The 13,267-nt window shown below is 42.3% G+C and overlaps 1 protein-coding gene across 2 annotated transcripts; it reads left to right on the forward strand.

Moving 5' to 3' along the window:
- Positions 1 to 1,187: 1,187 nt before the first annotated feature.
- Positions 1,188 to 10,814, forward strand: LOC106584008 (paired mesoderm homeobox protein 1). 2 transcript variants are annotated; one of them, XM_014168744.2, is made up of 5 exons: positions 1,188 to 2,241; positions 5,667 to 5,842; positions 7,121 to 7,302; positions 9,390 to 9,451; positions 9,734 to 10,814. In XM_014168744.2, exons 1-5 carry the CDS (start codon positions 1,995 to 1,997, stop codon positions 9,787 to 9,789), a joined length of 723 nt encoding a protein of 240 aa, XP_014024219.1. In that variant the 5' UTR covers positions 1,188 to 1,994; the 3' UTR covers positions 9,790 to 10,814. The 2 variants fall into 2 exon arrangements, with proteins under 2 accessions (XP_014024219.1, XP_014024218.1); XM_014168743.2 differs by lacking the exon at positions 9,390 to 9,451 and having other exon boundaries at positions 1,192 to 2,241.
- Positions 10,815 to 13,267: the final 2,453 nt, after the last annotated feature.

Below are 13,267 nucleotides of genomic sequence, written 5' to 3' on the forward strand. Positions count from 1 at the left end.
TTACTTTGATGACTTTTTGCCAATCCAATCAGTTTTCCACTGATTCAACGCCATCACATTGATTTTGGGGTTGAAATGACGTGGAAACAATGTTGATTCAAAGGTCAGGTCACTCCTATAGGATGGCACATTTCATGGAGTTACATTGACTTTTTGGTCAGACCAACACGAATGATAGGCTTCTAGCTTTCTCGTATAATATTTTTTAAAGCTGGAGTGAAAATAGTGTATGGAACTTTAAGAAGAAAATAGGTTTAGGCCGAGACTTTTAGGGAGGCTTTTTACGCTGGCACCAGCATGGACGTGTAGCCAGGAAAAGAGAATCTGGAGGGGAAACTAATGATGAAAAGTCTACTTTATCCTCGCGCCTTCATTAAATTAAATACATGGAAAGAACTAAAGCAGCACATCTGGATTCAATTGCATGTCTTTGATGGCATCAAGTGTTCTTTTCCCAGATCAGGGGATGGAAGCTGGGATGTCTATAGCAACTTGGAGCCTATATAGTCTACTCCTAGCTCCCATCCAAACACATGGACACCCCTTCCACCCCCCCCACTCCCCATTCCTCCTTCATTCCTACATCCCACCCCTAGCCCCCCTGTCAAGACCCCCACTCAGAGCGTGCACAAAATGAAACCCCAATTCTAAACCCAAAGTCTAACAAATATATGTTTGTCAGACAACGGCCTGTGTAGCCTAATAGAAGGGGGGGGCACTTAGCTGCTAAGCTATGACAATAATGGCATCATCACAGTTGATTAATAATAATATATTTGTTGACATTGTTTTATGTTGAACTTTACCTATTGTAGCCATCCATGTAATAGCTGCAACGGGCAGACGAATGTCTTGTCAATGTCTCTTCTTGAAGCTTTTATCAAACATAGCATTTACAGTATGACCTATGCTTCAATGTCCACATATCTGAGGAAAATGGAGGCATGGGCCACGGCTGAATCCCGTGCAGTAATAGTGATTTGGTCTGGGGCCGAGTACCCCGACAGTTAATATCTCTTTACTGGCTCTATCATCGCACTGTGGGATAATTACGCCTCCCCTACAGAGCTCGCGGGGCTCTTCGCGCCGCTGGTTCCAATTAAGGGTTTGGTTAAGGTTGCCAAAGGTTCGTTAAAAGCCTTAATCAGTGGGTTCTGGGTGGTGGATATGTTGTTGGTGTGGTGTGTGCTGCTGAAGTGGAGGGCAGCGCTTTAGGAGGACGGGAGAATAGAGAGGGGGTCTGTGAAACGTCAGAAACAGCACAAAGGCATCGCCACGTAATTACGGGTTCCTATTAGGGTCCATATACCCTCCCAGGGGTCTCAGCGTTTCATTTACTCCCCGGATGGTACAGGCAGCATCCGCAGCGTGCCAGCGTGAGGCTCGTTTGAAGTTGCAGGGCGAGAGAGAAGCAGCGAGAACGAGAGAGAGGGAAAGAGAGAGAGGGGGGGAGCAAGAGAGAGAGAGAGAGAATGTCGACTGATTCTCACTGAGAAAAAGCAATAGCTCCAAGAAAGGCGGCGGCGTCCAGCCTCTCAGTGCCATAGCTGAGCTGAGCCAGCTTTACGCACACACGAGCGCATCTGTTCACCATCAGCACTTTCTACTAAACTCAGTCAGTTGCGACCGTGAGTCAACAGGAGTGGGAAGTGGGACAGGACTTTTTAAGAGTACTTCTTGAAAACCCAGCTGCAGGATGCTGTGCTTTTATATGGTGACCTATATTTGTTGTTTATGTATGGATGGGCCAGATGCGTAGAGATTTGTGATCCCGGGAAACAAACGAGGAGAAAAGCTTTTCTCCTCTGTCTGTAGAAGTTTGGTTTACCACTACTGTTCCGCCTGGATGTGAGCCGCAACTTTGCTTTGCTTGGAAAACGTAGGTTTCTCTGTTGGTTTGCAGGCGCTGTTCCTGTTCGTGAGTTCTGGGATCAATTTGGCTCGCTTATTATTATTGCTCAGTTTTTTTTCTTCTACTGCATCCTATTTGCGTCATGACTTCTAGCTATGCACATGGAATGGACAGGCAAGCAACGATATCAAATCGTTTGGAGAGTTCGATTACATCCAATCTGGAAAACCTTCAAGCCAAAAAGAACTTCTCCGTGAGCCACCTGTTGGACCTGGAGGAGGCCGGAGAAAGGGTTGGGACCCAGGCGGACGAGAGTGTCGGTGAGGCGGGGAGGAATATGCTGGAGTCCCCTGGGCTGACCAGTGGAAGCGACACCACTCAGCAGGAGAGTAAGTGCAAAGTGCACTCCAAGTGCAGCCTATACACTCGGGACTGAGGTTGTCATCAACACCTTAACGCAGAAATAGATTTTCTAGGCTACATTAGCAAATGCAGGCTACACTCTTGAAAAAAAGGTTCCAAAAGGGATCTTAGGCTGTTCCCATAGGAGAACCCTTTTCAGTTCCAGGTAGAACCCTTTTTGGTTCCAGGTAGAACTGTTTAGGTTCCATGCAGAACCCTCTGGGGAAAGGGTCCTACATGAATCCCAATAGGGTTCTTCCTGGAACCAAAAGGGTTCTACCTGTAACCAAAAATGGTTCTTCAAAAGCTTATCCTATGGGGATAACCGAAGACTCATTTTCTGCTCTAGATAGCACCTTTTTTCTAAGAGTGTAGGTCTATATAGTGTATATAAACCCATTTTGAGAGGGGTTTAATTCGCAAAATAATCCGCATTGTTTGATGGTTGAACCCATTTTGGTGTGCGCCATCTGTAATTTAAGTGGGACTCTTTGGAGCCACGAATTGTATGACCATCACATAGACTACTGGAAGCTACTTTAATTTATTTTCATTTAGTCTTGTCCAGGCTTGTCCAGCCTACCGCGCGCATGGAAGCAATCCTTCGTGACTCGTGCTAATATATCATTTCTGACGGCTACACTAAAAATGGCCATTCATTTACCATTGACACTTTGATGTCAACGAAGTATGGCAATGTTGGTGGATATGGTCAGTAAAATAAGTCAAGCTTTACAATAATAAATCAAACCACTACTATTGAGCCGTTCACAACTGCCTAGATTACTTAAAATGGTTTGTCAATGACTCTTTTAAAAGGGCGATTGATGAGACTGAAGTAAACTTGAATACACCCCAGTAAAAGCAAAATAGCACAGTGGTGCTTTCCCACTCAGTCATGCCGTTGAGAGAGTAAATAAACCAGTCAGGTCCCGGGTGATACGCCCTCATATCCAGAGACATTTGGAGAGGTTGACAGAAACGTTAGGGTTTAATGACTGTTATTGTTATTATATGGGTAAATCAGACCTCGAGGAGAGGTGTGTGAGAAACATGGGTAAGGGAAGGCGCTAGGTGATGTCGTTCATTCAAAGCTATTTCGCTTGTCAAACAACTTCAGAATATTTACACCTAATCATTTTGTCATAATTATCTGATCTGTCTGCTAGACATGGCTCTGACAATTACGGGATCGATTAACAAAACCTCATTTGATCTGCTTGTCAAGAATAAATATGTTCCATAATTAATCACGTTGTATGTTTGTGTAATGTTTGGAATTCTTAAACACATTCATCTAAAACAAACAATACCCGTGTTGTGATATTAGGAGGTGCACGTAGCTTGGATAATTACGATCAAGCAAAGCCAATAAATATATCATTGTAGTGAATTCTCTCACTTTGAAAATATTTTACCAGCATTTTCACACGAGCTTTAACCGATTCCCAAAACGAATTTTGCATGGGGTCACCTCGCAGTAGGCTCGAGACTATTATAATTTGGTTTAGGCTTAATAAATCCACATGATTTATAACCATCCGCTTTAATGCAATGGTTGTCACTCCATTTACCACCTAAAAGCTTTGTTGGAAGTGTGCTAGGTCAGCCTCCAGTGAAGTATCTCACATTTTTTTAGTAAGAAAACAATAACTGCACTTTTGGCCGAATGTGTTCAGATGATTATGTCTTAAGCCTTCCCATAATAAAAACATGTTTTAAATTAATTCCTGTACCAGGGACAAACATTTTTTCCAAGTGCAGAATTAGCAGTGATTTTCATTTAGGCCTAATGTTTTAAGTTAATTTCGAAATGACACATTAGCCTTTTTGGCAACGAAAAAAAGACACAAAATTGTATCCAAAAACAAATATGATTATAATATTATGGCAGATGTTGTGTTGTGAAAATATTGTATATTACATTTTTCCGCCCATTACAATAGTATACGTATCATTCTTATTAATTACACAATAATAACACAACTAGCATGTAAGTCCTGTAATGTGGTCTGCTGCGATCCCCTTTTGACTTGGCAGTTTTTCTTCTTTCATTATTAGTGTACAACGAAATACCAAATTTACATGAGTGCATTGCAACTTTACCACATTCAAAATATGGTTACAGATTAATAATATCCTATGGTTAAGACACGCGAATTAGCACTGGAATTGTGTTCTCAATGTGGATGGACAGTGCGCAATCTGTTTTTGTATTATCAGTCTGTCCGTTTATATTCTTAATATTTGTATATTCCTGATATTAAACATATGTATATGTATATAAAATGTGGAAATGGATAAGATACGGATTGAATCTTTTATTTTAGGACTGCGCTATGGGCTAGCATGCATTCTTGTTATGCACATCAAAACCGAACTTTAGATGAGATAATGTGATTGGTAAAATAGTCCAAACTATACTCTATTCTGTTTCACACAATGGGCATACACAATGCATGTGTAAAAGTGCAAATGTGTGTGCGTTGTTGCTTTGCAACAAAATGATTATTGCTATGAGATTAGGCCTTCAATGATACACTAGGGCGGCTGTTCCGTGCATTCAGAAAAGGCTTAAATAATGGCACATTCACCATGCTCTTCCTCTACAATGGATGGGCAAAAATCACCTCCATGTATTGTGGGGACAGTACATTTTTGTCCTTCGGTATGAAATTGCAACTATCCTGCAAAAGGGATGTGTGGGCTTACTTTTTATTAACACATGACTGTAGCAACAGTAGAAATGTCTGTAATGCCTAACACAATAAGATCATAGAAGAAGTCGGATCATACATCCTCTGAGAAGAGAAGTAAAGCAGATATAGTTTCTGATTTACAAGAAAGGCCTTTTCTCTCCTTCTCTCATTACACTATATGATGACAACAAACTGAGCATGTCGCCACAAGAGTTGTAGAAAACAGCACACAGTGGACACACTTGATGGCAATATGGTGATCTTGACAAGAAATGTGTTTATGTGTACTGTAAGCCTGTGTGTACCTGTATTGCGTATATTATACACAGTGTATCTCTATCCTAGTAGAGTTAGACTTAGAGACATTTATTAAAGTGTCCCTCAACAATGACGCAATCATTTACAATACAAAGTACAGAACAAAACACACATTGTGGACCTCTCAAATAGAGTTTTGACACACTAAAAACAATCATAGTCTAAACATGGTAGTGTGCTTGTCTATGGGAACATGTATGTGTATAAATTCAATAATCAAATTTGGGGGAAAAAAATACATATTCGGAGCAGGCAGCAAACAGTGAGCGGACATTTACTTTCGTCTCTATAGTTAGATTATAGTTAATCCCGTGCCAGTGCAAAGGCGGATGTCTACAGTTCTTCTCTTATTTCCTGCATCTGACAATGTTGTTGTTGTTGTTGTTGTGTTGTAGATGAGCAGCTGAATGCGGAGGAGAAGAAAAAGAGGAAACAGAGAAGGAACAGAACTACATTCAACAGCAGCCAGTTGCAGGCTCTGGAGAGGGTGTTTGAGAGGACACACTACCCTGATGCCTTCGTCAGAGAGGACCTGGCACGCAGGGTCAACCTCACAGAGGCACGGGTGCAGGTAGGACGATAGTAAGCGATTTTGTATGCGCGCATGCATTTTTTGTACGGGTGGACCCATCGGGGATGGAACCCACAGCTTTGGTGTTGCAAGTACCATGCTCTACCAACTGAGCCACAGAGGACCCCCCCCCAGTAGCCAACACTGTAATCCTAACAGCGCCAGGATGACTGTGGGTCCTTATGTTATCTCATCATAAGAAAGACTCCTCAGCATAATCCTAATAGGTGATCCCCAGTCACGTAGACTCTCATTATGGAAACTAATAGGACCAATAGGACCTTGTAGGCTATTTATGTAAATTGCACCAGATAATGTGCAATATCTATACATTCTTCAATCGTCTCGGGTAGATCTTGATGGTACAGTTGTGTATGTGTGTGTTTGTGTGTGTGTGTGTGTGTGTGTGTGTGTGTGTGTGTGTGTGTGTGTGTGTGTGTGTGTGTGTGTGTGTGTGTGTGTGTGTGTGTGTGTGTGTGTGTGTGTGTGTGTGTGTGAGAGAGAGAGAGAATGAGAGAGAGCAAACACATCTGCGATTAATGCGTACCAGAGTGAGATGCAGAAATCCTTTGATAAAAGAGACTTTGGGCTCATTCCTGAAGTAGTGCGTAAGTGGACACTGTGCCTCCAAGAGCCTCAGCGCTCCCAAAGCGTTAAATAATGGATTTGATTTCAGAGTGTGGAACACCATTATTAGTAATCCCAGTCAGGCCCTTGATCTACTAATAAAGGAGACGTGTGTGTGTGTGTGTGTGTGTGTGTGTGTGTGTGTGTGTGTGTGTTTGCGCGCGGGCGTGAAGAACAAAACGTGTGAGTGTGTGTGGTCGAGTATCACAGGCTCGAAGCACTGTGAGGAAGTTTGGTTGTTGAAGGGACAGTGTTTGGTCATCACGCTGAGTGATACGGCTATGTTATGTTACAGTATCTACAGATATGAACAAAGGTTTGAAGAATTGCCCGTTCAAACATGCATGTAAACCTATTTTACACATTGTAAAAATGTAAAACATGGATGACATGGAGAAGTAGTTAATATCATGACATTTAGGAGCTAGATAATGATATAAGTTCTAAAATACTGTATAAAGATATGAGTGATAATTTACATAGATGTATATTGTAAAGGATTTATAAAAGGTATTCAAATATGTTTATTTACTGTAATTTATACGTATATAATTATTGTCATTATCAATTGGACTGCTTTCATTCGAGGGTCCAGTGTATGTTAATTCCTTGAATGAGAATGTTCTCTCACATTCTGCTGTTTTTCTCCAGGTGTGGTTTCAGAATAGAAGGGCAAAGTTCCGTCGGAATGAGCGCGCCATGTTGGCCAGCAAGAACGCCTCGCTCCTCAAGTCTTACTCCGGGGACGTCACGGCCGTAGAGCAGCCCATCGTACCCCGCCCTGCCCCCCGCCCAAACGATTACCTGTCTTGGGGTAGTGCCTCTCCTTACAGGTAGACCCTCTTGCCCCTGTCCTGACTCCCCTGCGTCCTCAGGCTCCCTCTCTCACTCTACCCACCCATTCCTCTAGCAATAATCACATCTAACCTTACCACCCCTTCCTAAACACCACCCTAACCTCCAACCCCAAACCCTCCATAACACCCCACCATCCATAACCTCCAACCCTCTTTCCCCTCACTAACACCCCACCACCCCTAACCTCCAGCCCCATCTCCCTTCCATAATACCCCACTGCTGTCTGTTGTTGTTTCATTTCCTCCCTTTACATCTCACCTCCTCCTCCACCTCCTCATCTCACCTGTACATACTCCTCATATTTACGCTAACCCCTATAGATCCCTCTTTTGGTCCGCTTGCCACCTGGATCCAAGGAAACTGTCACTGTATTCAACCTTGGCTTCGATAAACAATAGTCAGGTTTAGTTTATAGTGTGTTTAGTTTTGGGACTTTGTGCTATAAGTAATGTTAGAAAAGCATGGTCTTGTTTATCAAAGCTTCAGTGATAAAATTCAGTCAGACCCCCCCTCTCTTTATCTCTCTCTCTTTCCTCTCTCTCTCTCTCTCTCTCTCTCTCTCTCCCCTCTCCTCACTCTCTCATTTTATTTTCTCCAGTTCTACACTCTCTCCAAGGACTTTCCATATACACTACCGTTCAAAAGTTCGGGGTCACTTAAAAATGTCCTTGTTTTTTAAGGAAAAGCACATTTTTTGTCCATTAAAATAACATGAAATTGATCAGAAATACAGTGTAGACATTGTTAATGTTGTAAATTAGTATTGTAGAGTTCCTCTGTCCAGTGTCTGTGTTCTTTTGCCAATCTTAATCTTTTCTTTTTATTGGCTAGTCTGAGATATGGCTTTTTCTTTGCAACTCTGCCTAGAAGGCCAGCATCATGGAGTCACCTCTTCACTGTTGACGTTGAGACTGGTGTTTTGCGGGTACTATTTAATGAAGCTGCCAGTTGAGGACTTGTGAGGCGTCTGTTTCTCAAACTAGACACTCTAATGTACTTGTCCTCTTGCTCAGTTGTGCACCGGGGCCCTCCCACTCCTCTTTCTATTCTGGTTAGAGCCAGTTTGTGCTGTTCTGTGAAGGGAGTAGTACACAGCGTTGTACGAGATCTTCAGTTTCTTGGCAATTTCTCGCATTGAATAGCCTTCATTTCTCAGAACAAGAATAGACTGACGAGTTTCAGGAGAAAGTCCTTTGTTTCTGGCCATTTTGAGCCTGTAATCGAACCCACAAATGCTGATGTTCCAGATACTTAGCTAGTCTAAAGAAGGCCAGTTTTATTGCTTCTTTAATCAGAACAACAGTTTTCAGCTATGCTAAAATAATTGCAAAAGGGTTTTCAAATGATCAATTAGCCTTTTAAAATGATAAACATGGATTAGCTAACACAACGAAAATGCTTTTCTTTAAAAATAACAAGGACATTTTTAAGTGACCCCAAACTTTTGAATGATAGTGTACTTTAATGATACCCTGTCCTTGGCAGTTGCAGTCGGAGACCTATATTTCCAAACCATTATGCATGAATGTTTTGTATAATCTATGGCGACATTGCACAATATAGATCTAGTCTTATTCCTAGATCTATAGAGTATCTGTAAAAAGGTCAGTCTCTCTCTCTTTCTTTTTCTTCCTTCTCTCAATTCTTCTTAACAGAAGGGATGGGGCGAGATCCAATGACCCTCATGAGGAGGTGATAATCTGAAAACAAACTGTATTAAATCCACTGTTGACCCTTGCAACCTTCTCTGCAATACAAAACCAAATAATGAACATTAGAGCAACAGCAGGCTCCACTGGGCAGGATTTTTTGTGACTCTGGTTACATTGGTTGTGATTTACAGTAATCCCCCCTTATGAAACTCAGTATAAAAGGTTTGACCCGGTTGCTACAGCCAAAAGCTCCATTCTCCAATTGGACCTCAGTGGGGAACACTTTTCTGGCCTGGCTGTATGCACTAGTGGATAGTCACATGACCAGAAGTAATACCAGTGAATAATATCACACTAATGTGGTCGTGCTAACACATACATTTAAACACCATTTATATATTCTTATTAAGCTGGTACCCAATGCCGGAGGGAGGGCCAATGCGAGTACCACAGAAAATGCTGCCCTCAGAAAGCAAGTACTCTTTCACTTTACTACATGTGGTTCCTTTCTTTTTTTAGTTTTTGGCTTGTAGTCTTGATATTTTTAAAAACATTGCCATCATTAAAAACACTACCAAAATCTTGACTTTCACAGCCATGAACAATTAAACACATTTAATGTTTTTCCTCATTATGAGTTTTGTGATGTTAATATCATTGCTATTCTAGTTGAACTCATACTGCTATGTTGGCTCGATCGCCGCTGGTTACAGTTCTATCTGACCTTTTCCCTCTGTTCCATTCTCTCCTCCAGTACCATGGCAACCTACCCCCCCACATGTTCCAACCCCAATACATCCCAGGGAATGAACATGGCTAACAGCATCGCCAACCTGCGGCTCAAAGCCAAGGAGTACAGCTTGAACCAGGTGCCCACGGTTAACTGAGGAGAGAGGGGGGAGAGAGTGCTTCACGGTGGGGCTGGGGGCAGGAGCAGGGACTCTCTCTCTCACGTCTGTCCCACACAGAAAGACAGTCAGACCCCAGCCTGGCCCCCACAGGGATGATCAAGATCTGACCACCCTCCATGGAATTTTAGCTTGAAGTCTCCTCTCGCTCCAGAGCTTCGTCGCTATAGTGATGGACGTGCTTCCTATACTGTCCTCATACCTGAAGCATCAGATGAGAAAGCAAGTGACGCGGGGGAAATCTGAGAGGCTGTTTCTGTGAGCTGCCTCTCTCCTGTCCTGAGCATCGCTGAAATGTCACTGTCTGTACCTTCCAATGACACCAAAGACATCGAGACTGAGACTGGACGCTTTAGTAGTTTTTATTATTTCTTTCAATTTGGTGTTGACTGAATGAAAGGCTAATTTCCAAAGATATCAATGGAGAGGTGTTCTCTCAGACCCTGACAAAATAAATCTGATTGTCAGACTGTCAGTGTCTGTCTATAGTTTGACTCACGTTCAAGACCACAGTGCCTTGCTGGGGGTGAGGAGGAGACACCAGTATGGGCTGCTTTTCAAATGGAATGTCTTTTTATAATAGAGCTGATCAATAGGATTATAACACCAGAATGGGATGAGCAACGTTTTGATCAACAACAACAAACAACAACAAGGACTTATCCCTGCAAATTGGGAGGTCGCAAACATTTATACATTTAAAGAATTTTAGTTTTCACATACTGTATCTTTCTATTTTATGCCACTGACAAGCAAACTTTTTTTTCCCGACGCATTTTGATTCATGTAATGGTACACTATACCGGAAAGGCTAATGTAACCTATTTCTGAATCCAAGACTGTAGTTTCTCTTAATCTTGGTATGATATCCTTTATTTGTAACAGATAATCATATATATGAATAAAATACATTTCAAGCAAAGTAAAGCCACTGTGTCAGACTCACAGGGTTGAAAACTATTTGAGAGTTGCACTATCCATCCGTGATAACCACATGAGATATAAAGTATTTAAATGGATATAAAGATGTGCTCGCTTTTAGAATAATTTAACATTGTATAATGTTATTTTCAGAATGCATTGTTTTTTGAGCTATTGAGGGAACAAAGTGAATCGTATCAACTTTTTACTATGGTTAGCTTTATCTTTCTATGACTCAAGAGAGGACTTATCCAAAGAGGACTTATCCAAAGAGGACTTATCCATAGAGAACCTTCATACTTTAAAATAACCGTAACAGCAAGTCTAATTTCCATTTGACCACTGCAACAGAGACCATTTCGAACATTGGCTTTGTTTAAAAAATATATATAAGAAATAGTACCTTTGAAGTAGTGGCTGTTTGGAGAGGAAATGGGTTTTTGGAAGTTGTGCAAGTCCTCTTAAAAGTGTTTTATAACCTGGAGACAGACTTCTGCTTCAGAATAATTGTACTCTCCAAACCTCAAGCTGTTCCCGATGTGCTGATTACTACAAACTGAAATATTCCATCTTTAAAAAGCGGATATTTATGAGGAGGGAAATCCTCTCTCTAATACTGGGTGCCCAGTGGCCTCGTTGTGCTCAGCGGCTGTCACCGAGAGGTGTTTCTACTCACTAGCCCTTCATTACCTGTTGTAAACTGCTGATGTTTGACATCTCAGCAGTTCGGTCCAAGCCTTTTTACACCTTGTCCTTACTACACCTTGGTGTGTATGAGAAAGTTATTATTTTCAGGCAGTGTTCGTGTTTGCTTTTGGCTGTATTGGTTGTTGACTGCATTATCCACTTTGGAGGTTTTCTGTATGGTAGTCTATATGGGATAGTACTAGGTGTCGGGTGCGTGGCCGTGGCATGTCCGTACAGCAGAGTGGCGCCCTGGCTCACCTTTCACGGCCAGGCCAGGCTGACCTGAAGTGATTCCAGATGTTCAGCCCCCTCTAACCCCCGTCCCCTGTACCCCTCCTCGCCTCTCGTCCTCCGCACCCCTCGCCCCAGGCCCTGGCCACTCCATCAGGCCTGACAGCGTCCCCTCGGATGGGCGTCTCTCTCTACACCCGCGCAGATAACATACAAGCAGCTGCCCCCTCCTCCCTCCTCCACTCCCCCCTTAGCTCCACATCTGGAGCCCATTACAGAGGAGACAGTCAGTGAGAGGGGGGAGAGACAGTCTGTGTATGTGTGTTTGTGTGTGTGTGTGTGTGTGTGTGTGTGTGTGTGTGTGTGTGTGTGTGTGTGTGTGTGTGTGTGTGTGTGTGTGTGTGTGTGTGTGTGTGTGTGTGTGTGTGTGTGTGTGTGTGTGTGAGAGAGAGAGAGAGAGAGAGAGAAAGAGGGAGAGAGAGAGAGCTAGAGGGAGTAAGAGAGAGGTGGTGTAGCATCAACTTCGACCTCCATACATTACTCTATATCTGCTCTTCTTCACTTTCTATCTCTTATTATTTATCACTCTCTTTTCTGTCTCTGTCCTTTCGATCTCCTTCTCTCTGTTTCCTCTTCTCTTACTGTTTCCCTCTCGTCTCTTCCCATGACTGTCCGCATTCTTTGTCCTACTGTCACTGCCATGTGATCACAGATCTTATATTAATGAGAGGTTTTGGATTGGGCTTTGCTTTGCACAGAAAACTCCCGAGCTCAAGAGGTTGAGTGAAATAAGGCACAGCTGTTAACAGTGTGTGGTTCGGGTGAACAACCAAAAGAATGTCCTGAATTGTGGAGTTTCCACGCAGGGAGAGTCTAGTTGACTGAGAGAATCCAGTGTTTGTGTGATTAAGTCAGTTAAACTACACATTCTCTTAAAATACAGATGTAACAGCTATAGGATAAACAAAGCCTAGCCTACAGTCAAGTATCATTATGAACATAATCAATTCACCTTAGAGCCATTTCAATTTACTTAATGGCAGGCTATGTCACACATTTGTCCATCAGAATTTTAAAATGAGTACATTTTAAAATCATAAATACTCATTCACCATGTTTGGATATCTAACTAATTTAGGTTCGCTAGGCCTAGTGTGTGTAGCCTGGGCCTGAAAACACTTATTTAGACTAAATGCCACATAAATGTCCATTTTCTTTCAACACATCCTAAAGATCACACCCATGGTTTCTTCGTTCAAAGAAAGCTAATTATTGTGAGATAAACATTTTGGGTCGTGTAAACCGACTGTTGTGGCATGGTTGGTACTGGATGAATTTGCATTTTAATTTCCTCAGACGCGAGAGGCCACCGGGTACCGACCAAAACAACAATTATGGTGACTGACATGACTTGTGTTCTGAGACATCGTCACCATATAATCACAGTCAGATTTCCTCTGCGTACAATACATATTCCCCATGCACAGCCAAACTATTTACAGTATTTGCTGCTGGAAGGGTGTTTACGAATATGAATAGAA

Source organism: Salmo salar, chromosome ssa23 (assembly GCF_905237065.1).
Source record: "Salmo salar chromosome ssa23, Ssal_v3.1, whole genome shotgun sequence".
Lineage (NCBI taxonomy): Eukaryota > Metazoa > Chordata > Actinopteri > Salmoniformes > Salmonidae > Salmo > Salmo salar.